Here is a 23,426-nt window from a genome sequence, read left to right as displayed (position 1 = left end):
ATAAGGCACACACACAGGCTAAAGTGAAATAAAGCAGCACTTACAAGTATCCAGAGTCCAGCCACTGCTGGATGCTTTCCTGCTTGGAATTTCCTGTAAAGGAACATATCTGTTAGTCAAAGCAAACCCGCGACAGTGACCCACTCTCTCATCCGCCACACTCAGCAGCTCTGTTTCCTACATAGTCAGTCACGTGTTCATGCAAGCATATTCATTTTTCCCCCTAAAGGCACAACCTCCTGTTTTCCATAATCAGCCTCTCCCAAGAATGGATGTAAACTTGCCAAAAGACTATAACTTAAGAAAAAAGGAACAAAATGTTAAGGATTAGCTAAATGAATCAATGAAGGTGAGAGATGTCAGAATGGCTGTAAAATCACCTGGTGTGAATTCAATGGGTAGAAAAGCATATGGGACTTTTGTTTCTCTCTTGTTGCTTCTAAATCACCACGGAACCTCTCCTTATTAAATCCCAACATTTACCTAAGGCAGCTAGCCAGCAATGTTTATTTGCAAGCAGTTCTCTGCCAGGTTAGAAACCAGATTTGCATTCATTCCAGGGACAAATTGCAGTAGACTCCCAGGATTTCCAAAGGCAACCTTGCTAGAAAGGCATAGCCTTTTAGGATGGATCTTTAGTGCCGGCTCAAAAATAGGTAATGAGAAAGAAAAGATGAAGGGAGCTGCTCCTGAGAGATCCAGCTCCTGCTGGCTACCACCTGACCCTGGGCTCAGTCTGACTTTGTCCATAAAATATTTGAATGATGCTCACATAGGGTATCAGGTGAACCAGAACAGATAACCAGTAATCCTGGGAGATTCTGGGTAGTGTTCATTTGTGGTACCATGGATGGATAGAATGCGAATGCTTTCTTATTTATTTTTGTATATTTTAAAATGATCATCAGTGCCTCATGCAAGACACCCAAAAGCATGCAATAAAATTGTTTTCTGTAACAGTTCATTCATTTGGAGCTGGGGAGATGGGTTGCGGGTCAAGTGCTTTTTGAGCAAACATAAGGAGCTGCATTTGGATACCCCAGCCCCCACAAAAGAGACATGGCTGCCCTAGTAGGATGCAGATTCCTTGAGCGCTCTGGCAGCCTGTCCAGCTGAATTGTACTGCTCCAGGTTCAGTGAGAGACCACCTCTTTATCTTTATCTCTCTGTCTCCCTTACATGCATGTGGTGCAAAGAAGAAGAAGAAGAAGAAGAAGAAGAAGAAGAAGAAGAAGAAGAAGAAGAAGAAGAGGAGGAGGAGGAGGAGGAGGAGGAGGAGGAGGAGGAGGAGGAGGAGGAGGAGGAGGAGGAGGAGGAGGAGGAGGAAGAGGAGGAAGAAGAAGAAGAGAGGGAGGAGCAGAGCAGAAACAGCAACAGTAGGAAGAAGATTTATGCTTCCAGAATGGATGCATCTTCAGAATCCTGGGGTTTAGCATAAAGGTGTTCGAATAGAAAGGAAGCAGTATTGATTATCCCTTATTTGGTCTAATTGTGCTGAGGTCCATGTGGGGGGGGGGAGGCAGTCAGATGTTTCTATTTCATAGAACTTCTTGGTATTGTATCAGGAACACTTGTTTCTTTAATGCCAAGTTCAAGTCCTTCGAAGTCACTTGCCCCCAACCAAAAACCTCCTATCACTCATCAACCCATGACTGGACATTTTCTAGATGCCCAGAGAGCCCCTCTTACCCTGCACATGCATGGCTACCATTGTGCTTTCCTCCTCAGAGCCAGGAAGTGGATGCCCATCCATAGGTGCCCATGCTCTCTTGGTATGCCTTAAGATCTCTCTCTTGCTCTTTTCCAGGCTGGCTCTGTGGGTGTCAGAACCTTGTAGCTTCTCCATCATCATGAGGGAGATTCTGCAACCTGACCGAAAGCACACAGACAGGCAAATCAGTGACAATGAGTGCAGAGCTGAGGTTTGGACTAGGCAGAGGGTGGATTATGAGAAGCAGTGGATTTGTCCAAGTCTCATGAGGAAGGCTCACCTACCCAAGCAGAATTCCTCCTGATTTGGGCAGAAGAGTTTCTCCACTATGGGCAGCCAGGCTGGGAATTAACCTGGCATTGCTTGTCACAAGGCTACATCCACAATGATGGGTTCAACATTGTGTTCTGAAGATGTGGATAGAGAACAGAGTAATTGAACTTTGACACCAACTTTACTTACGTCAGGCTAGTCTTTGAGCTATGAGCACATAATAGGTGTTAAAAAACCATGTAAATCTAAGATAGCAAAATTCAGGTTCAAACCCACCCTTTCTGCCTGAGTCATTGTCATAACGTATGTTTCAATAAACATTAGGTCAGGCTTCAAATTCAGAGAAATGACTGAAGAGCCAGGCTTCAGCAATGTTCCGAGCAGTCCGGTATTGGTGCATGATCACTAATCACATGGCACATACACTGCCATTTTCAATGGATGTCTGATTATTACTGCAAAATCTGATTATTCTCTGTTAATTCTAGACAAGTACTCCAGATATAATTGTCAGTAACATTGTTCTCATATGCTTTATGTATTAAAATTGTGCCATTCTGTTGAAGGACATTTACCAGTTTAAGGTTTATAAATTTACTGTAAAAATGATGGATACTTGTGATAATTATTAATTTTACATTTAAAATCTAAAGACCAAGAAATGTCAAATAGTTAAAAATAAGGCCACAAGAGGGAAATGCTTTATTCAGGAATGTTAGCTTTTGGGTCTCCTGTGTAGCAAATTAAAAAGAAATGACAATAATGCAAGGCACAGGTGATATAGATCTGATTGTATCTCAAACCCTATGCGGTTAACTGGTATAGGAGAGCTGAGAACACTAGAGAAAGTACCCCCACCATGGTTGGCATTAAAATCATAGTTATTTGGCTACACACAGGTCTTGACTCCTTCACTGAAGGAAGTGTCTTTTGCAGCATCCTGCATCCTATGGGCATAAGTGAAGATCAGAGCATCATCTGTGACAATACAAGACTTCACAAGAAGTAAAATTCCAAAATTCTGCCCAAGGATATTCTGAGGTGGGACGCTCATTGGAGAATCAGAATGCTTTAACAGCGGATGTGTCACAGAAGAAGAAGGACCCTAGAAATAACACGATCTTTTGCCTGGTCTCAGCTGGAGGGGTGTCTTTATGTATAGTGGAGAGTCTGCATGGAGGGGCAGGAACTACCAGGCAGTTGTCTGTGTTCTGAGCTGGAATGTCCCATGTCAATCAAGCCACTTTTTGTGGGGAAGCCCTGGAAGAATTGTTGCATTTTAGTCTTATGTCCCAAACTTCCACTCTATAACAGCAAATTCTACATCAGTCCCTAGCTTCACTGAGCCTATAAAAGCTAGCCCTCCTACTAGTTAGTAACCAAGAGCTGTTTGAATCGCCATCTTTGACATCTGTTCACTGGACCCTCAGAGCACCTCTTTAGATAAGGACATCAACCAACTGAATGATAGCCTTGAACTTTCCCATGGCAGCCAGGGCAGATGCTGTGATACATGAGCTCTTCTGCCTTCCCTAGAGAATCACTTTGTTTCCAGGAACATTTGAACCCCAGTGCTGGCCAGTTTCAGTTGGCTGTAGGGGGAAGCTTAAACCTGGATTACCTTGTCCCTAGAACCTGAAACATCCAGTCATTTCGTTCCCTACACTCTTATATTTTAATGGCCATGTCATTGAACCCTGTGTCTATAAAGAGACCCTCAATTGTGGGTGGTTGTTTACATCGTGTTTAATTTTTTAAAGGTGCAAAAATATATGTACCAAATCTTCACTTTGTACAAGCAAAAGCTAATAAGTTGAAAAAAGAAAACATGAATGTACCGGAACATTACCACATTTTCAGAATGTTGAAGACATTCAAAATGAGAAAACAATTTGTTTCACACCGTGATTCTACTTGAGATTTCTTTAGATTGAGCAACTTCAACCGACTGTTCCCTTTCACATCAGCCCATAGCAATGTCAGGAAACATGAAACCTCATGCAGTGACAGACACCACAGGCTTTGCCAAGAGGGCTGTGTTATGCAATCGACTCTGGAGAAACATATGGGTCAGGGCAAATGATCTTGAGAATGAAAACACCAGGTAGTTGGACAACATTCTTGCTGCCTGTCTTGTTTGATTAGCTTTTATTTTGAATTTATTTATTTATTTTGTGTATATGCACAAGCCATGGGAAAAAAATAAAGAGTTCAGAGGTCCTCTCCTTCCATTCTCTGAGTTCTGAGAATGGAACCCAGGTCGTTAAGCTTGGTAGTAAGTTGCCTTTACCCACTGAACCACCTGTCTCACCCAACCACGGTCTGTAGTTCTTAGGATAGGCAAGAGGGCCCTGACTTTCATCTCAGCTCTGTGGCCTTCTGAACTTGGAAAGAATTCTCAGACTTTTCTTATACCACATTCCCTCACATCTGGAATAGTTGTAAAATAAGTACTTTATAGGGAAGATTAATGGGAAACCTATTAAATCTATTCAAAACGACCACATGTTTGCCAACTCTTCCTTATCTTTTTTATCTTTTTTTTTTCATCATTTTCCTGTGAAGGAAACAAATTACCAGTTGTTCTAGTTTTGGTGTTGTGCTGGCTAATGTTATGTCAACTTGACACAAGCTTGAGTCATTTGGGAAGTGGAAGCCTCAACTGAGAAAAAGTCCCCCACCAAATTTGCCTAAGGAAAAGCCTACCTGGCATTTTTTAAAAATCAATGACTAATGGGGAGGGCCCAGCCCATGTGGGCGGTGCCATCCTCTGGCTGTTGGACCTGGGTTCTCGAAGAAAGCAGGCTGAGAAAGCCATGAGGAGCAAGTCATTAAGCAACCCTCCTCCACGGCCCCTGCGTGAGTTCCTGCCTCTGAGTTCTTGTTTTGTTTGAGTTTCTGCTAAACCCTTTCATTCCCAAACTGCATTTGGTTATGTCATTTAATCATAGCATTAAAAACCCCAGCTAAGACAATTTCCACTGCTGTAATAAAATATCCTGACCAAAAAAAAATGCAACATAGGGGAAGAAAGGGTTTGTTTTCTCTTACAGTTCTAGGATCTAGACCATCATTGAGGGGATGTTAACCTAGTTAGGATCAGGGAGAAACAAATGAGTAGATACTGCTTGCTTATACCCAGCTTTTCCCTATCCTATATAGTTCAGGACCTGCTGCCTAGGGGAAGTGCTACCCAGAATGCTGTCCTCTATATTATAAAATAAAGATAATCATCCTCAGGACATGCTCACAGACAAATATGATAAAGACAATTACTCAAGCAAGGCTCTGTTCCCAGGTGTTCTGTGTTTATTAAGGTAACATTTAAGACTAATCATTTTACCAATCAGTATAAGAATTCTTCAGGTAGAAAACAAATTTGGCATTCTTAGTTTGTGGAGGACTTTTGTTGGCTTGAAACCACTCAGTCTGGATAATAGAAATATCTGGAATTGTGAGATTACAGAGTTTCTACAACTGTGGAGATGTGGAGTCCCTGGGGCATGCTAGAGGTTTTTAGCAGGGTCTTGAAATTTCTTCAAATGTGTACTTGATCTCATGAGAACAGGCTGCAGTTTCTAGCTTTGGTCACCCCTTCTTAATAGGTCCTGTGGGTAATGATCTATCTTCATAAAGGAAGAATAACCCTGACATAATTTGAGTCCATGGGGTTCTCTTTAACCACCTCCTTGAGTTTTTTCTCATACTCATTATCAGAACAGTTCTTCATCCCTTCATAAGATCTTCATGTTATCCACACTTCTCTTCTTTCCCCTCCTCTCTCCTACACTGACTCCCCTAAGAGCAGTAGCTCTTAGGAAAAGGTTGCTTGAAGACTACCCAATGTCTCTTTCCAGCTCTGGCAATGCCCACAGAAGTCTTTAAAAGAAACGTCTAGGCTCATGCTCTCAAAAAGATTATTAATAAAACTCTCAAGATTACTCACTTCACTACCAAAACTAAGACTGTAACTCTTGAGAAGCTGAAACATTAAGAGAAGGAGAGAATGTGCATCATCCCATGTGCCCCCAAGTGACATTCAAGGGAGCAACATCTTCTCTACTTTCTGGACTCCCCTAATCTCAAGGACTCATGTTCCCTGTATGCCAACCTCAGTACTAAATAGCCTTCGATGTCCCTTATCCAGCTGCAACCTAGATGCTCTTTCCTTTGTCAGCCTCTCAAGCCAGGACCTTCTGCTCTTCCTACCAAACAATCTGATCTACATACTTGGGGGTGGTATAAATTTATTTTGTGCTTGCTTTGCTGCTCTGGCTTTTTCTGCACATGTCATCTGACTCTGGAGTCATAGATACCCACTGTATTCACCCTCACTCACTACCAATAATAGACGTGCTTTCTTGTCATCTTTCTGCAAGATTTCATTATCAATGTAGACGACACTCCATTTTGTTTGTCCCTTTAAGCCTTGTCCATTACGCTTTCACTTTCAGTAATCTTTCTTTCTACTTAATTCCCATGGTCATAGTTTATTAATCAGAAAATGGCCTCCCACATCCCAAGTCTGATGTGCAAAGGTCATCTGTCTATCTTTTGCTTTCATTGGTTAATTAATAAAGAAACTGCTTGGCCTGATAAGTCAGAAAATAGGTAGGTGGAGTAGACAGAACAGAATGCTGGGAAGAAGGGAAGTGAGGGCAATCACCATGCCTGTCCTCTCTGGGTCAGACTGCCATGGAGCCAGCCACCAGGTCAGACATGCTGAATCTTTCCCGGTAAGCCACCACCTCATGGTGCTACACAGATTATTAGAAATGGGTTAATCAAGATGTGAGAATTAGCCAGTAAGAGGCTAGAGCTAATGGGCCAGGCAGTGTTTAAAAGAATACAGTTTCCATGTTGTTGTTTCGGGTAAAGCTGGCCGGTGGCCAGGAGCCCTCCTGGGTGGTGGGAAGCAACCTGCCGCTCCATCTACAGGGAGCTGGAGAGGACGAAAAGCAGGCCTTCCCGCAGCTCCTTCTACACAAGTCAAAAAATCTTCTGTTGCTTCTATTCAGTATTTCCTAGGACACCATCTTTATCCTTCTTGTTGGGTCATTCTATCCAGTTTGAAACATACTATCATATGATCCACCTTAAAATAATCCTCCACCTACCCTTCCAACTTCACCTTGGTTTTATAGAACAACGATGATGATTCCCACACTCAAATTTCCAAATCTTGTCCATTCTCTAAACTTCATATCAGAGTGTTCCCATTTACTTGACATTTCCACATGGATATTTATAGAAAACTTAGGATATGCCACAGTGAATTCATCATTGTTTCCTTGGTTTCATCTTATCCTCTTTTAACATTCTGCATCTCAACCATTATTTTAAGCATTCATAATAATGACATTTCCAGAATTTCTTCCTATTTAGTGTAAAGCAATCTTTCTCAAGTTTGATTCCATCTTCCTAGATTCTAAAATTTGAGTTTCTATGCCTCAGTATTCAGTGTTCACTTCTCTCTTCTGCCTGCAACCTCTTCCTATATAAATGTATCTATGTTTGTTTCACAGTTACCCTTAACTCATTGTAAATTACTATTAAAGTATGGTTTTGTTTGGTAAGTCTGTGTTTATCCTTCAATTTACCCAACTTAATCATTCTGTGAGTTTATCCATGGCAGATATCTTTGTTATCTTATCATATTGGCATAGGTAAGATACTCAATATGTATTTGCTAAATGAGCGGCTGTGTAAATGAATACCAGAAACAACTGAACAAATCAAAACAGAGCTGATTAAAATAAGGAAGGCTAGAAAAGATGTCACTACTATACATTTGCTAGGAATGGTTCAAAGCATCATGAAGTAATGCATTGTAGATATGAATTAGAAAATTAATGTGATTATATATTATTTATATGTAGACACATACAAGCAGTATTCCTATCATAGAAGTACTATCTAAAATATGGTTTAAAACTATCTGAATAATTTCTTCTCACTTCTCCTATTAGTCTCTCAACAGCTAATGAGCAAAGGAAAGATTTTAATCCATTACCAGGGAAATGAAAAGCATGTAGTTTCTAGTTTAAATTAATCAACAAATAGCTATCAATTGGCTGTAGGACACTAGACATGTAGTTTCAAGTTTCTTGGAATGTAGCTTCTTTTCACATAATAGGGAGGAATTGAATGAGATGAGATAATTCTGTAATTTAATTATTCTATTTTCATTTTCCACACAGACTATTTAATATGAGGCTAATGGTGCTCACAATGAAAATATTTTAAAATTATTTTCAACAAAATTACATGAACAAGAAGAATAAGCCATTGTTCCTAGTACTCATAAGTTTGCAAGATTCAAAATCTCGAGCAACAAAGTCAAGCCAGGAATCCCCTTCTGCTCTCACTTCTTATCCAAGTATCGAAGTCCCACAAACACTGGTAAAGACTTCCAAATGATTCAGGAAAGTAGAGGCAGATTCTGGGGAAGAGTGTGTTCCATCAACACTCTGCTGAGAGGAACAGGCAGTCTGTGATGACTTATTCTGTGGGTGGCTTCCACCCACCATGAAATATGTGAAGGTTGCTCACTCTTGCCATTTAGGAGTGAGCTGGATTTAAAGACAAGACATTTATTCCCCAGCTGAAACCTAATGCCAGGCTCCCTGAACTTGGAGTCATCGTTTGCCAGTGAAAATGAGCATGAGATTATTAGTTGAAAGACCACAAACACTGCCTCCTAGAGACCTGCAACAACTTCAGGCCTGGTGACATCAGACCTACTAATTCATCCACGTTATCACTGTTCTAACCACGTCCCAACTTTCAAGCTTTTTTTTCTTCCTCAATGACTGCCTTTTCCTTTCCTTTCCCTTGGTTGCTCTGACTTCTTTACATTGGCTTTGCTTTCTTCTGCCAAGAGGGAAAGAAAGGATGAGGTAACATGTGTGATGCTCACATGGCTCATTTTCTAGTTTGCCATCTCTGTAATCTAAGTTCCTCTGAAAGAGGAGAACTAAGTTTTATTAACATGCTCTCCTCCCTAATCATGTTAGTACAGAATTTGCTGCAAGCAGAGCCCTTCTCTTCCCCAGACACTGTCTCATTGTGTTAAACTAGAACTTGCTTGTGAGCATTTTTCTCCTCCAGTGTTTTCACAACAACTTGTGAAAAACCCTATGACAGAGCTCACCAGACTCAAGTGGAAGAGTTCACCTCATGAATGTCTCTCCCATCACATAAATGAACTAACTAAATGTAAAACCCATGAAACCCCTTCTGTATCCATGGTGCTTAGTCCAGGATACATGTGATTGTAGTTGCTTAATGAAGGAAACAGTGAGTGCATCTGACCTTGGAATCTGCATTATTAGTAAGTGAAAATGGTGACCCATTCATCTTTGTAATACCTATTATGTCAGACAATGTATCACACGCCAGAAATTATTCATAAAGTACATTGTAAAAGTAAGCCATTATAAGTAAATGAATTCAATAATGACATTTACCAATTTAATTTGATTAAATATTAGAGTGTCTACTACGTACAAGGAATTAAGAAGCTTAGAGTTGATTATAAGAAATTATGCCAATTAACTATAGTGAGAGATGTAGAAGGATGTACATACTAACAGAAACACACGATCATTTTCCAAATGCTATAAAATTAATCCATTCATTTATAAATACATCAGGATTCTTAGAAAGGAGACATTTTGATTCTGGCCCTTGAATAATAAGAGACAAATAGCAATACTTCCCAAACACCGACTCTGAAATACTTATCAACAGTAGAATATATGGGATGTTAAAAAGTGGCTTTGTGATAAACATATATTCTTTGGTGTTAACAAATCAGGAAGCATCTTAGCTGGTGGTTATGGTACTTAAGTGACCCTTCAGTTTGCCTCTATCACACATCCCTCACATATATCTTTCCTGCTGTCTTTAAAATAGGGTGGTCAAGTAGGAATCCCCAACCTAACATATAATCTCTACAAAAAGTACGCAATTAACATCATACTTGGTGAGAAATTTCTAGATGCCTCACCAAGATCAGGAACAAGCAAATATGCCTCTTCCTGCATCCTTTTCCAATGCTGTACGAGAAGTGAAATTGGTGATAGGACAAAACAAGAGTTTAGAAGCAGTTCCTACTGAGCTGGAAGGAGGAAAGGGCACCAGAATGATTAAAAGTCCATGTGTAAAACAATGAATCTGGACACAGCTTTCACCATGCAGAAAAAGAATGAAGTCAACATGAACCAGAAGCCTAAATGGCACATGCAAAATAAAAACAATCAAAAAATAATATAGAAAAATGTTTAAATGGCACTAAAAGCAGTTTATGATAAAAAGAAGTTATAAGATAGGTATTGTTAAAACTATGTATTTTGTTTGTAAAAGACGTTGCCAAGAGAAAGAAAACAAGATATACCAGGAGAAAATATGTGCAAAAACATTATCTGATAAAAGACTATCATAATGGGCAACACCATTGAACCATCATATCTAAACAAGTAGAATAAAAAAGTGACCAAAAGACCTTAAGACTTCAGGATACCAGGGAAGGTACACAGATGATAAATGTACATATAAAAAGATGGCTCATGCCATATGTTGTCAAGGAAATACAGACCAGATATCCATTGGCACACCGAATAGAGTGCTCCTAGCACTTCAGAACACTCATAGGACCGAGAATGGGCAAGGATGTAGCCCATCACGAATTCTCCTTCACTGCAGGCGGAAGTAAGAACTACTGTAACCACTTTGAAAGACAGCTTCACAGTTTATTACGTGTGACCCAGCAATCACACCGCTGTTGTTTACCACACAGAGTTGGAAACTTATATTCATACAAAGCTTCCACATGGGTGTGTACGGCACCCTTTCATAACTGACAAAACGTGGGGTAAAAACAGAGTGTTCCTTGGGAGGTTGTGGTTGTTTTTTATATTTTTTGTTTTTGTTTTGGCTCTTTGGGTGCATGCCACCCAGCTTTCAAATTAATACACACGGAGGCTTATTATTACTTATGAATGCCTGGCCTTAGTTTGGTTTATTTCTAGCCAGATTTTCCTAACTTAAATTATCCTGTCTATCTTTTGCCTCTGGGATTTTACCTTACTCTATTTTGGTATATCTTTTCTTTACTTTTATTCTGTGTCTGGCTGTGTAGCTGGGTGGCTGGCCCCTGTCCTCTTTTTGTTTGCTGATTCTTCTTCCTCCCCAAATTTCTCCTCCTATTTATTCTCTCTGCCAGCCCCGCCCATCCTTTCTCCTGCCTTGCTATTAATCATTCAGCTCTTTATTAGACCAATCAGGTGTTTTAGAAAGACAAAGTAACACAGCTTCACAGAGTTAAACAAATGCAACATAAAAGAATACAGCACATCTTTACATCATTAAATAAATATTCCACAGCCTAAACAAATATAACATCTCTTTAATGCTCCACAACAGGAGGTGAATGGAGAAACCAGTCTGCAAAGTCACATACTGCCCGAAACTAAATGTATGAGGAAGAAATTTAGGAGTAGGAAAACTATGAATTCAGAAAAATAGAGACAAACTTTAAGCATTAGGGCAGAGGAACAGTGAACAGGCAAAGCACAGAGAATATTTTAGTGTAGTGAAATGACTCTGTGTAATAAAAAATGTTTTATAAATGGTGTTATGCATATACTCATGTCAAACACAGGGCATGAGTAATAACACAAACTGTGGACCTTGGGTGATGATGTTTCCTCAATATGGCTTCTTAATTGCAAAAATATGCTTCCCTTTTGAGGGATGTTAACAACGAGGAGAGCTATAAATAGAGGATGTGAACTCTACCTTTTATATTTAGTTGGGAGGCTAAATTGGCTTGAAAAATAGAGTATGTACATTAAATATGATACATATAAATTAAAATAATCTATATACAGTATCTAGTCAAGTAATTCACTCTAAAATCATGAATTGAATACATCTCAAGTTTAAAATAATATATTGTTTCGCAAGGAGAATTGTATTGTATTTCAATCCCGTAGTAGATTATTATGGTGATATAAATGAAAAGGGACACACAGGTAAACCACCAAAACCAAAACAGTAACAACAACAAAACCTCAAAGAAATAGATGGTAATTAGAAGAGATTAAAAACTAAGAACGCACTTTTGTCTAAGTTCCTTTTCTACCTGCATCATTTGAAGAGGCAACCTCCTTCATCCCTCCGCCATCAATATACCAACATCGTTTTTCCTCATCTTGACCATAACCACTGAATATCAAGGAAATAAGAGATGGAATGAGATCTTATTCCTGGTAAATGATTATAAGAGACTGTAAAAGCATCACCATCTTTTCCTTTAATGATTATATTCAGCAAACAAAGCATGCCCTAGAGAAATTTCACTCATTCAGAAATAGGTTGCTAGTGTGTTGTTGATGCCTCCAAGAAGACAGAAAGATTTGGATAACCTTAAGGTGCTTTCCAACTTGTAAATTCTGTCCTAAAGGTCACCATCACTCATTTTATAGAAGCAATCTTAATTGTAGGCTTGTTGTTTATCCTGGTTTATGACTAGATAGATCTTTACCACCTCAGCTACTGAAACTCATTAAAAGCAAAGGAAAACTGATGGAGGTGGGTCTTGTATCTATTTGTTGCTTTCATTGGTTAATTAATAAAGAAACTGCTTGGCCCTCTGATAGGGTAGAATTTAGATAGGCGGAATAGACAGAAGAGAATGCTGGGAGAAAGAAGCCGAGTCAGTGAGTCGCTATAATTCTCCCACCTGACAGTGACGCAAGTTAAGATCTTCCCTGGTAAGACACCTCGTGGTGTTACAGGGATATTAGAAATGGGTTAGATCAGTATGTAAGAGCTAGCCAATAAGAGGCTGGAACTAATGGGCCAAGTAGTGTTTAAAAGAATACAGTTTCCGTATAATTATTTCTGGTAAAGGTAGCCAGGTGGCGGGAAGCGGCCTGCTCCTATTACAACAGAAAACAGCGGTAATAATGAGTTCTAGTTACACTTGTTCTGATTGAAATCCTGTGCATTGCCCAGAGTTTTCATAAGTGTTCATCGGAAGCCTTCTGTATCCAATATGTCCCCATTCCCAATATTCTTGATGACCCATGGTTTAATCATTCATCTCTAACAAAAAATTCAAGTAAGATTTTTCTGACTGTTGTCAACTATAAACAGCATAAATGGTTAGATAGAAAATTAAGTAAGGGTTCATAGACAGCTCAGAAAGAGAAGCCAAAATGTTCTAAGAACATATTTGTCAATGGGTAACTCGGTCTGTGTAAAGTTGTCAAGAAGATACAGCTATTTGACAAGGTTTTGGCTGGTATAAGAGTCCCCAGCGGGTGGCATGAAATGTGATTCTGGGGCATGTGGGATATAGAACAAGCAGGTATCTTGGCAAAGAATGGAGGAAGAGTTGGTTTATAAACAAAAGCAGGTAGAATAGCTTCGCATGATCCCTTATACACGGTAAATGAGGGAAGCTTTTACATTTTATCTTTAATAAGATACTTTGGCTGTTAAACCTCAAAGACATTATTCAACCCTGGCTTAAGCATTTTGTTGTTAGTTTGATAAGTCTGTAAAATGTTGTAAGATAATGTTGATTTGTGTCAAATTATTTTTCCACCATAACATATCTCTATTGTATGTTGTCAGTGCAATAAAATGCATTTGCTGGTTTTTTAAAATGTTTTATGAATTTTTTGACCCTCAAAAAATCAACTAGGTCATGATGTAGTGTCAATTTATATACCTGTTTAATTTATTTTGCTAGTATTTTGCTTGGTTTTTTAATTTTCCTATTAATGTGGGTGATTGGTCAGTATTTTTTTCTTATAAAATCCTTGCTAAATTTCAGTAGTAAGATGTGTTAGCCTAGAAAATTGTTTGGGATTAGAAGTATTGAATTATTTCTTAAAAGTTTGCATTTACCAGTGAGGACACAATTACCTGTAGAGGCTTAAAATAGCAGGTTTTTTTCTATTAACTTATTTATTGTTGAGACAAGATCCAATACATATCCCAATCTGGCTTCAAATTCTCAATCCTCATGCCTCTGTGTTCAAATGCTGGGTTTACAGTGATGAACCACCATGCTTGTCTAGATTCCAGTCATGGTTCGAGTACAGTTCAGATTTCCTTTAAGTTTATCAGTTTTCAAAAGATGGGTTTTTCTAAGACTTCACTTTTGTTTTATGTAACTTTTCAAATGTATGGCAAAAATGTTTATATTATCAAACAAATTCTTAATGTGAGGATCACTGGTAGTATTCAATGTTTTATCATGAATCTTGGAATTTGAGAATAGTGACTGATATAGATAAGAATGGACACAGTATGTTTAGAAGTAGGTTAGTCAGAGGCATAATGAGTCAGGTGTGTGGGAAAGAAGCAGATTTCTTTAAATTGATTTTATTAAGCTCTACAATGTTCTCTGCTCCCCTGAGAGAGGCAGATTTGAAGAGGCACAGGCAGTGAGGAATAGCTGGTGGAGATGCCCTGGCTCTGAGCTGCTGCCAAGTGTCAAGACTTCCTCCTTGACCCTGATGAAGGCAGAGAGGATAGGGCTGTCCAAAGTCAGCGCTACTCCTCCCCAGCTGAAGCACTCAGGAGAGGGGGTCCTATACCTTACCTGGGCAGCACGGGAGAGCTGATCCAGTTTGCAGGGACAGGGGCAAGCAGGCCCTGAGGGCCTGAGGATGGGAGAGCAGGGCAAGCCCTTCTCTCCTGTGGAAACGTGGATGAGGGAAACATGGCTGCCTCCCCTCACTCCTCAACACCTGTAGCAGGTAGGAAAACTGATTCGGTCGCTCACCAGCTGCAGCCGTCAGGAGAACAGGCCCTCTGTCTTGCATGTGCAGCTCAGTAGAGTTGACGCTGCAGTGAGGGGCAGAGGTGAGGCAGTCCTGAGGGTACGAGAGGAGCATAGCCGGTACTGCCTCCAGCTGGCAAAGGAGCTGACCCATGTGCACAACACTAGGGAAAGCAGACCCTGCACCTCGTCTGGGCAGCATGGCGGAGCTGACTCTGTTGGCAATGGCGCAGGTGAGCCAACCCAGAGAACATGAGTGAGGAGGCCTACCCCACCCCTCATCTTCCATATGGGGCATGGATTGGGGAGAGATCCCCCACACTATGTCCACCAACACCTGAGGCAGGTGGGAGAGCTGTCCCTGATGTCATAAGAGTGGGAGAGCTTTCCCTCCCCCATCAGCTGCAACACCCGGAATAGCAGGCCCTGCACCTCGCCTGTTGACGAAGGTGTAGGTGAGCCAGCCCCGAAGTAGTGAGCATGAGAGACCTGTCCCCGTTACTCATCTATCGGCATGGGTGGGGGGAGAGATTACCACCCCCCATGTCACCCAAAAAAGCCTGAGGCAGGTGAGAGAGCTGGTCCTGAGGTCATAAGAGCGGGAGAACCGTTCCTGGCCCTCATCAGCTGCGGCACGTGGGAGAGTGGACCCTACACCTAGCCTGGGCAACACAGTAGAGTTGGCCCTAAAGGTACAGGTGAGGGAGATCTTACTCTGAGGACAGGGAAGAACGAGAAGTGGCCCCACCCCTTGCTCATTGCTGCGAGGGGTGAATTAGACAGGCAATGCTGGAGAGCGCACCCTGGTGGTGAAGACAGGAAAGAGCTGTCAGGCTGACCAATCCTGTGTCTACCCAGAATCAGGGTTATGTGTTGGTCCATTCCAACTTCCACCCATCTCTAATCTTCCGGAGCACAGGGGTGGGGAGTAAGGAGTAGAGGTCGGTCCTGAGGGCCCAGGGCTGCAAGATCTCCATGACACAAAGCAGCAATGGATGTCCAGGAGGAATCCTAGAAGTAAGGGCCCAGCATTGATGATGTAGCAAAAACTAGTTGCCTCAAACCAGACCAAGGGTTCCTTGGGATGAACATCTACATGTAAAAAAAAATCTATGGATGAAAGGGTTTACAGTGTGACTCATTGTATCACACTGCAGCTTCCATGATGAGATTCTCCCTTCCTTTCCCCCTTTCTTGTCTTAATTTTTTTTTAAATTGGGGTGGATGGGTGAGATCAGGAGGCATGACGTGGAGACACAATGAGAAAGACACAAAGAATAAATAAAAAAAAGTTAAAAAGTTGAAGGTTAACTGCTGGAAAAATGAAGATTACATTTGCTTATTTCAGCCATTTGAAGATTAAAACTAAAATGAAGAAAGGTCAACACTAAGAAACAACAGTTAATGTTCAGTGGAGTCAGGAAAGGCAGTTACAGAGACAGGAAACTCAAACTGGGGTCATCTACATCTCTGTGAAAATACTACAACTGTGTTTCAGTTTCATAGGAAACAATAGACAAACTCTGATGAGATGTTCTGGTGGTACTTAAAGGAGAAAGACTTATGGAAAAAAGCAACAATAGTGGAAAGCTAAAATGAAGAAAGTGTACCCCCAGAGAAATGCTTTGTAAATACAGCTATGTCAATATTAATTTAAAACAAAATTGAGCTCCAGGTAAAAGATATTAGCTTGCCAGATACATACATCACCTTATAAGACATAATTATGTGTTACATAGCAACAGAGAGCATCTTAGAAGACTTCACTAGGTGGTTTTCGCCAAGGTATGAACAATGTAGAGTGTACACATGCAAACTACCACAGCCATGACATCAGCACCATGTCATTTTGTGGGTCACTGGCATAATTCTCTCCATTAGGTCAATGTGTCATTTGTAGCCCGTGACTGTATTCATATTACAGAAAGATAAATTATGAACACTTGTGCCTAGTATATAGCTTCTGAAAACATAAAACAGAAGAGGTCATTAAAGTAGAAATTAGGACTGCAAATCATATTTAAAAAAAACTTCTAATGCAACTTTCTGAGAACTGATAGATTAAGTAGAAAAACAGATAAATACAAATAATATATTTAATGAACATATAGCTTTTGGGGGAAAATATAGTTCAACACATATTTGTAATCAGAGCATCATATTTCACTGCAAAACAAGGTCCCTCTTTGATGCTCTTAGTCTTGTAGATGAAAAAATTAAAAGTAGACTCAGGTTTTGGGGTGATAATTCACTTGCTTCCCTGGCAAGGACAATGACATGAGTTTGATCCCAGAAACCCATATTTTAATATTAAAAAAAACTAGGTGAAGTAGTACAGACACTTGTACTCCCAGTCTTGGAGAGGTCAAAACAGGCAGATCTCTGTGACTGACTTGCCTACCAGCCTCATCTTCTTGATGAATTCTGATTTCCTAAAAGATCCTATGTCCAAAAGAAGATAGGAAGAAGCTGAGGAGTAGCAGCTGAGGTTGTCCTCTGGCATCCACACACATGTGCACGCCCATAAGTACATGAGCATACCCATAAATACATGTGCACACCCATAAGTACATGTGCACGCCCATACACACATGTGCATCTACAAAGACATGAGCAACGACATCATATTCAAACACACACATACACACCTATAAAAAGAAAAAGCTAAAATGGACTCAGAAGGAAACTCAAGGACAATTTTACTTGAGTTTGAGTGAAAAAAAAGTCTAATTTCAATAGGACAGAGATGAAGGTGATCTCAGCAGTTTCTGGGAGGAGAAGAAGGGAAAGGGAAAGGAGAGGTGGCCGTGTTCTTGAGTCAATTGTCAGGAAAGCCAGTCAGCCAGGCCTTTGCTTCCTTCTTCCCAGAGTAGCACTCTCGATCAAGAGAATGAACATTTTTAATTCCTCCCCTGATGGCAAGTTATCAGTAAGCAATCAAACACCAGTTCAGGATTAATTGAAAATTATAAATAAGAAATATCAGGTTAATGTTAAAAACAAACGATTTAGTAAACTCTCTTGGAACAAGAAGCTATTCATTCAGGAGCAAATAGCTATTTAAATTCCTACTCCACACAGTTGACCAAAATAAATTCCAGGTGCAATTATAAGGTAAGAGGCAACAAACAGACAGATGAACAAGCCTATGAGAAACACAGGAAAGTATTTTTACAACTTAGAGTAGAAGAGCCCTGCTTAATCAAGATAAAAATGAAAACCCATTTAGAGCAAAAGATGGTTAAATTTGGCTATATCAAAATATAAATGTTTGTGAATAGCAAGATGCTACAGCAAAGAAGTTGCATAAAATACAAAGATAATCAACCAGAGTAGAGGCAAACAAAATAAATGTGCACAGAGTGATGAAGAAGAGCTCCTCTCTCTGCTTAGTGGATGTTTCCTATGCAAGTTAAAAGATCAGCTCTCCTAGTAGCCCAGAAGTTTGGATCTGCTGTAGTCTCGGCTACGAATAAAAGCCTCAAGGAAACACTCCCCATACTGCCCTAAGTAGGAGGCTGTGTTGGATAGTTTTATGTTGCCTTGACACATGCTAAAGTCATCTGAGAAGAGGAAATGTCAATTAAGAAAATGTCTTCATGAGATAGGGCTGTAGACAAGCCTGTAGGACAAGTTCTTCATTAATGATTGATATGGGAGGGTGCAGTCCATTGTGGGCATAGAATCCCCTGGGTTGGTGGTACTGGGTTCTATAAGGTTGAGCAACCCATGAAGAGCAAGCCAGTAAGCAACTCCCATCCATGGCCTCTGCCACAAGTTTGCTGCCCTTTTTGAGTTCCTGTTCTAACTTCTTTCAGTGATGAAGAGTGTGATGTAGAAGTCTAAGTCAAATAAACTTTTTCCTCCCCACATTGCTTTGGTCATGGTGTTGTATCATAGCAACAATAGCACTAACTAAGACAGTCTATGGCTGGGGAAAGCTCAGGAGAACCACACAGTTTCCCTATGCTCAGTCATGCAGAATCTGTTGGAAGACTCTTGATAGGACGGGACAAATAAGAGAAACTGTCTCAAACTTTCCAAGGCACATGTTTGATAAGAGGCAGAATAATAGCCAAATACAGAGGCAGGAGAAATATCTCTGCAATAGAATAAAAGATGTTTCAGACTGGAGATGAAAATATGACAAGCCACATAAACATTTGAAGCCCAAGCTTGGCTGAAGGAAATGTCACACTCTCTTTTCACGTATGTTTTCCTTAAAGAAGCCAATTCATAATGTCTGCAATAAAGCCTAATGGATAATATCCACAAAACACTGCCCATAGTGTCTCTCTCTCTCTCTCTCTCTCTCTCTCTCTCTCTCTCTCTCTCTCTCTCTCTCTCTCTCTCTGTGTGTGTGTGTGTGTGTGTGTGTGTGTGTGTCTTCTCTCTCCATTTGTCTCTCTCTCTGTTTCTCTCTCTCCCTCTCGCTCCTGCCTTTCCTCCCTCCTTCTCCCCACTTTCCCCATTTCTCTATCCCCCTTTTTCCCATCTTCCCTTTTTCCTCCCTTCTCTCCCTCTCTCTTCTCTCCATCTCTCCACGTTTCTTATTATCTCTGGTTCCTTTTCTCCCTCACTACAGCTTCAACAGTTAGCAAAACTTCCTGTAACCTCCAGACACACTTCCTAATGTCTCCCATGGTCAAGTCACAGAGATGCTAGGCTGTCCATGGGAGATATACAGGAAGTATTCTGTATTGGCAAACAAGATGCTAATTTTCTGTCTATTATTTTCTTTTTTCTAAATGCATATTAACTTGTTTGAGCTACTTTCACAATATATCTGGACAACCTTCTGACTAGTGAATTCAGAAGAATTTTCAATGTACTTAAACCTTGTTCTGGTATTTTGGACAGTGTTTCCTAAGTTTTCTTGGATATGCAAAATCTATCTGTGCCCAACTCTCTTTGGCTCTTTTAGAGTCCTTGCGGAGACTGTTCTGAGGGGTGACTGGCTATATGGGGCACCCAAGAGGTGAATGCAGAGAGCAGAGTACTCTAACAGATGCATGAGCTTAACATTAGGATTGTTTAAAAACTGCCAAAAAGAAAGTGTTCATGTCAACATAGTGAGGCAAGAATCGTTCAACTCTGAACTGTTCCGATCGCTTTGATGTTTGCTTCCCATCATAATATTTGAATACCAGTATGAAATTGTTTCCTGTGTGTGGTACTAAGGCAATTATAAATGGGTGATTTTTCAATAAAAAATTTATAATGAGATGTCTATGTTCACTCATCCCCCACCGCCTTCTTCAGTTCTTTTCTTTTAATCAAGGTGCCTGGTTCAACACTAAACACAGAGTAGTCAGTTACGTTTGAAGATCAGGTGGAAAACAAACAATCAGAACCCCAAACCACACAATTTACAGCCTTAGTGAATTATTTTGGACAGATTTCAACAAATCAAACAATCAAATAAAAGTTGTGAATCTAAGAGTCAAATATACCTAAGACTCTTTTATTTTACCTGGTAAACCTGGACTGAAGGAACATTCTCTACTCTGTCAAGATTTTCACTTCCATAGCATGCTGTGCACATGCCCAAGCCTATGCAGACACCCACACACATTCCACCTGGCTTTAGTACGTTAAACTCATTCTTCATTTTTAACAAATTCATAGATTGGTTAAAAATGAAGATTCAGTGAAAAAAAATCCAATAAGCAAAGAAGAGCTACCAAAAGAAGACAGCATCATTTCGGCAACACTCCTTGAACACATTGCTAGAAACAGTATTGAGTGACTAAGGGATAGGACTTAATACATTCGAACCTAGAGCATTAGACCTTTCCATGTTAACAGTGGCCACCAAGCAGTGGGCATAAAGGCGTGCAGGCCTAACTCCCTGACAACTAGATCGTTTTACCTGCTGCCAATGGCTTTATTCTTGGGAGTCACCCAGTCCCATAGCTGCAGGTAGGTAAGGAATCTCAGAACAAGCTCAAGCGGCCCTCTCATTCCAACAGAGAGGAAACAAGAGCGGAGCTCTACCATCTCCCCACAGACTGGGAAAACACAGTTTGTAAGACTTACTGCAGCAGATCAGCAGAGAAGCAGGCTTGGAGCTTGCTGTGGTTTCTCTGAGAATGTGGATGGAGGTCTTGGTACTTTCTGTTTTCCTGTCTTCACCAACACTAAGATGGAAAAATCCTGGTGACCAAAGTGACCCCGGTTGCTATCTGCTCCTATTTAAAAGATGATCTTTATGAGAGCCCAGAATGATCTGCTTGCCAAAAGTCATGGTCAAGTTCAAAATGAAAACCCACAGTGATTCATTCCATCTCCTTTTCTCTCTACAAGAAAAAAATAGTAGCAGAAAATACAAATGACAAGAGTTATTAGTCACAAATCCAGGGCTGTGAGGAAGAGTGTGGGCAATGATACAATGGCTCTGTTGTCTTACTATTTCTATGAAACTGCCTGTTCCTTCAGTGAACTTTGACACGCTGGCTGTGGCACCTGGTCTGAATGCAGTGCTGGAGAGCACTTTCCTGAGGAGGGCAAGCAACTTGTCTTCATTTGGTTACCATGGTTATGGTACTGCCTGTTACCAATCCAGTGATTTGCATTGCAAACCATCCCTGGAAACAAGGACAGTGGGGCTTGGTATTCAGGTCTGAAGGCTTCAATACACAGAAAGAGCAATTGGAAAGTTCCAAGGGAACTAAGCATAAGCATACACTGCTCCAGTTCCAGAAAGGGTGACCAGACTAAGAGGACATCCCAAGGGCTCCTACTCTCCGTAGGACGTCAGTGTTTGGGATGCACTTGGGTAAGTTTGTTAACTGTCTAAAGGAAGGGATGAAGAAGTGAATCCAAAATGATAATGTGTTTGCTTAGACTGTGAGAACACTGCCCAATTGGAAGTTTGCATGAAGCAATTTGCTCGTTCCATTTTCTAATGTTGGTCCTGAACAAGAACAGGAGTCAGACGAGGATGTGGTAGGAAGGGGTGAGAGCTAAACTCAGGGGCTCTCCAGTTCTTAGGAGCCCAGAGAAAAACAGGAAACTTGGCAGCGATGCCACACATTTCCACACTTTCACTAAATAAATTATTCTCATTATTTTGACCTCACGGGATTCACTTTGTAATTCTATACTCAGATGGCGAGGTGAGGAAACAAAACTCCAGCCCACTTCTCAGAAATTTGACAGTATCGTAAAATGGAATTTTGAAATGCTCCATAGTTAGTCTAAGGTAACTGGAACCTGATAGAGGGCTTCTCTCACTAAATGGTTCCACCACTAGCAAATTGTTCTGGGAAGCCAGGGTAAAGGAAGAATCACTGTTAATGAATTGTACTTAGCTAAATTTACCTGCACCATGTATTTGTCTGGGATAGATTCCAAATGAGTATGAGAAACTAAGCATAAGCCCCTTTCTTCTGCATGGAGGACAGGAGGACAAGGAAGGAGCAGGAGGAAGAGAGAACAGGAAAAAGAAGGTAAATAGAGAGAGGCACAGTGTGTGCTTAATTCTAAATGCAAGAGGATGAATGGTCCGGCTGAAGACATGCAAGAATCAGTAATAAAGGAATGGGCAAGTCAAGTAACATAATCAAAGAAGGAAGATGTAGTTAGAACACACATGAGGCCCCTCATATGCCAGTACGAGATTGAACTTCATTTGGAGGGTGGCTGGAAATGACATGGTCAGGTTTTTATCCTAAAAGTGTTTCATTGCTGGCATATGCAGAACGGAAAGATTGGCATCAACAAGACTGAGAGCAGGTATCTGGAGAGCAGGTAAATCCTACCAGTGACGGACCATTCACAGATATAAACCGAGAAGTGAGGTATTTTAGTGTTATATGGAAAGAAAAGCCAGCAGGTCTTATTTTGATCCATTATGCAGGGGGAATCAATAGTAAAACACTGTTTCCAAAATGAGCAAATGTTTCTATTTGTCTCGTAGGCATTAGAGAGAAAAAAGCTCATGAAAGAAGCTGGAGAGTTTTGTTATGAAAATGTAAAGTTTGGTTTTTCTTCAAAGTATCAAGGAGTAAAGAAAGAGAGACACTCTAGATATGGGTGTCCGAAGCTGAGTGATGAAATCTTGGCTGACCTGTAGGTCCAGCCACAAAAACAGCTCATAAATAAAGAGAAGGAAATAAATGAGTTCACTTTGGCAAGGAGATCCCAGTCCATGAAGAGCAAATGAGGGACAATCAGAATACCAAAGGAAGGCTTCAAACCATACAAGTCTGGGGCTTCTCATCGACACGAAAACCCAAACTGCTACTCTCCAGTAGCTGACAAGTCTAGAATGGACCCTGCTGTGTTCCTGAGCGCTCTAGCTAATGCTTTCTGATTATCAAGGAGAAGCGTTCAGTTCTAGGATAGCAGAAGAGCTAGTTTAGAGAACAGACCATTGAGAATTTTGGATCAATATTCCCCAATCCTTGGTGTGCACAGAAAGTCCTAATTCTTTGTAGCTGGGAGCAGGATGAACAACATGAACTGTCCAGGTTTGTAGATCTACTCTAGCTAGCCCCATGATGTTTCAAAACTCCTGTTTCTGGCTGTGAGCCTCTTCTCCTGGATGGGTTCCAACCCTTGTCTTGACATTGTTCTTTTATGCCCACACCCTTCCCTCACAGGACACAGTTACATAATATCACGGTTAAGCTGGAG

General features: G+C 40.6%; 1 protein-coding gene across 2 annotated transcripts in view; it reads right to left on the bottom strand.

Annotated features, from left to right (window-relative positions):
• The window catches only part of Itprid1 (ITPR interacting domain containing 1), a 120,182-nt gene extending 99,046 nt beyond the window's left edge, over positions 1 to 21,136 (bottom strand). The window contains exons 1-3 of one of the 2 annotated variants that reach the window (XM_075955481.1): positions 20,826 to 21,136; positions 1,690 to 1,869; positions 45 to 93 (exon numbers count right to left, since the gene is read on the bottom strand). In XM_075955481.1, the coding sequence (XP_075811596.1) occupies positions 45 to 93; positions 1,690 to 1,852 (212 nt within the window). In that variant the 5' untranslated portion in view covers positions 1,853 to 1,869; positions 20,826 to 21,136. Of the gene's footprint in view, positions 1 to 44; positions 94 to 1,689; positions 1,870 to 20,821 lie in introns of both variants that reach the window. The other variant, XM_075955480.1, reaches the window with a different exon arrangement.
• Between the last annotated feature and the right edge of the window lie 2,290 nt (positions 21,137 to 23,426).

This window comes from Microtus pennsylvanicus, chromosome 21 (assembly GCF_037038515.1).
Source record: "Microtus pennsylvanicus isolate mMicPen1 chromosome 21, mMicPen1.hap1, whole genome shotgun sequence".
NCBI classification, from domain to species: domain Eukaryota; kingdom Metazoa; phylum Chordata; class Mammalia; order Rodentia; family Cricetidae; genus Microtus; species Microtus pennsylvanicus.
This window is presented reverse-complemented; position numbering and strand designations above follow the sequence as displayed.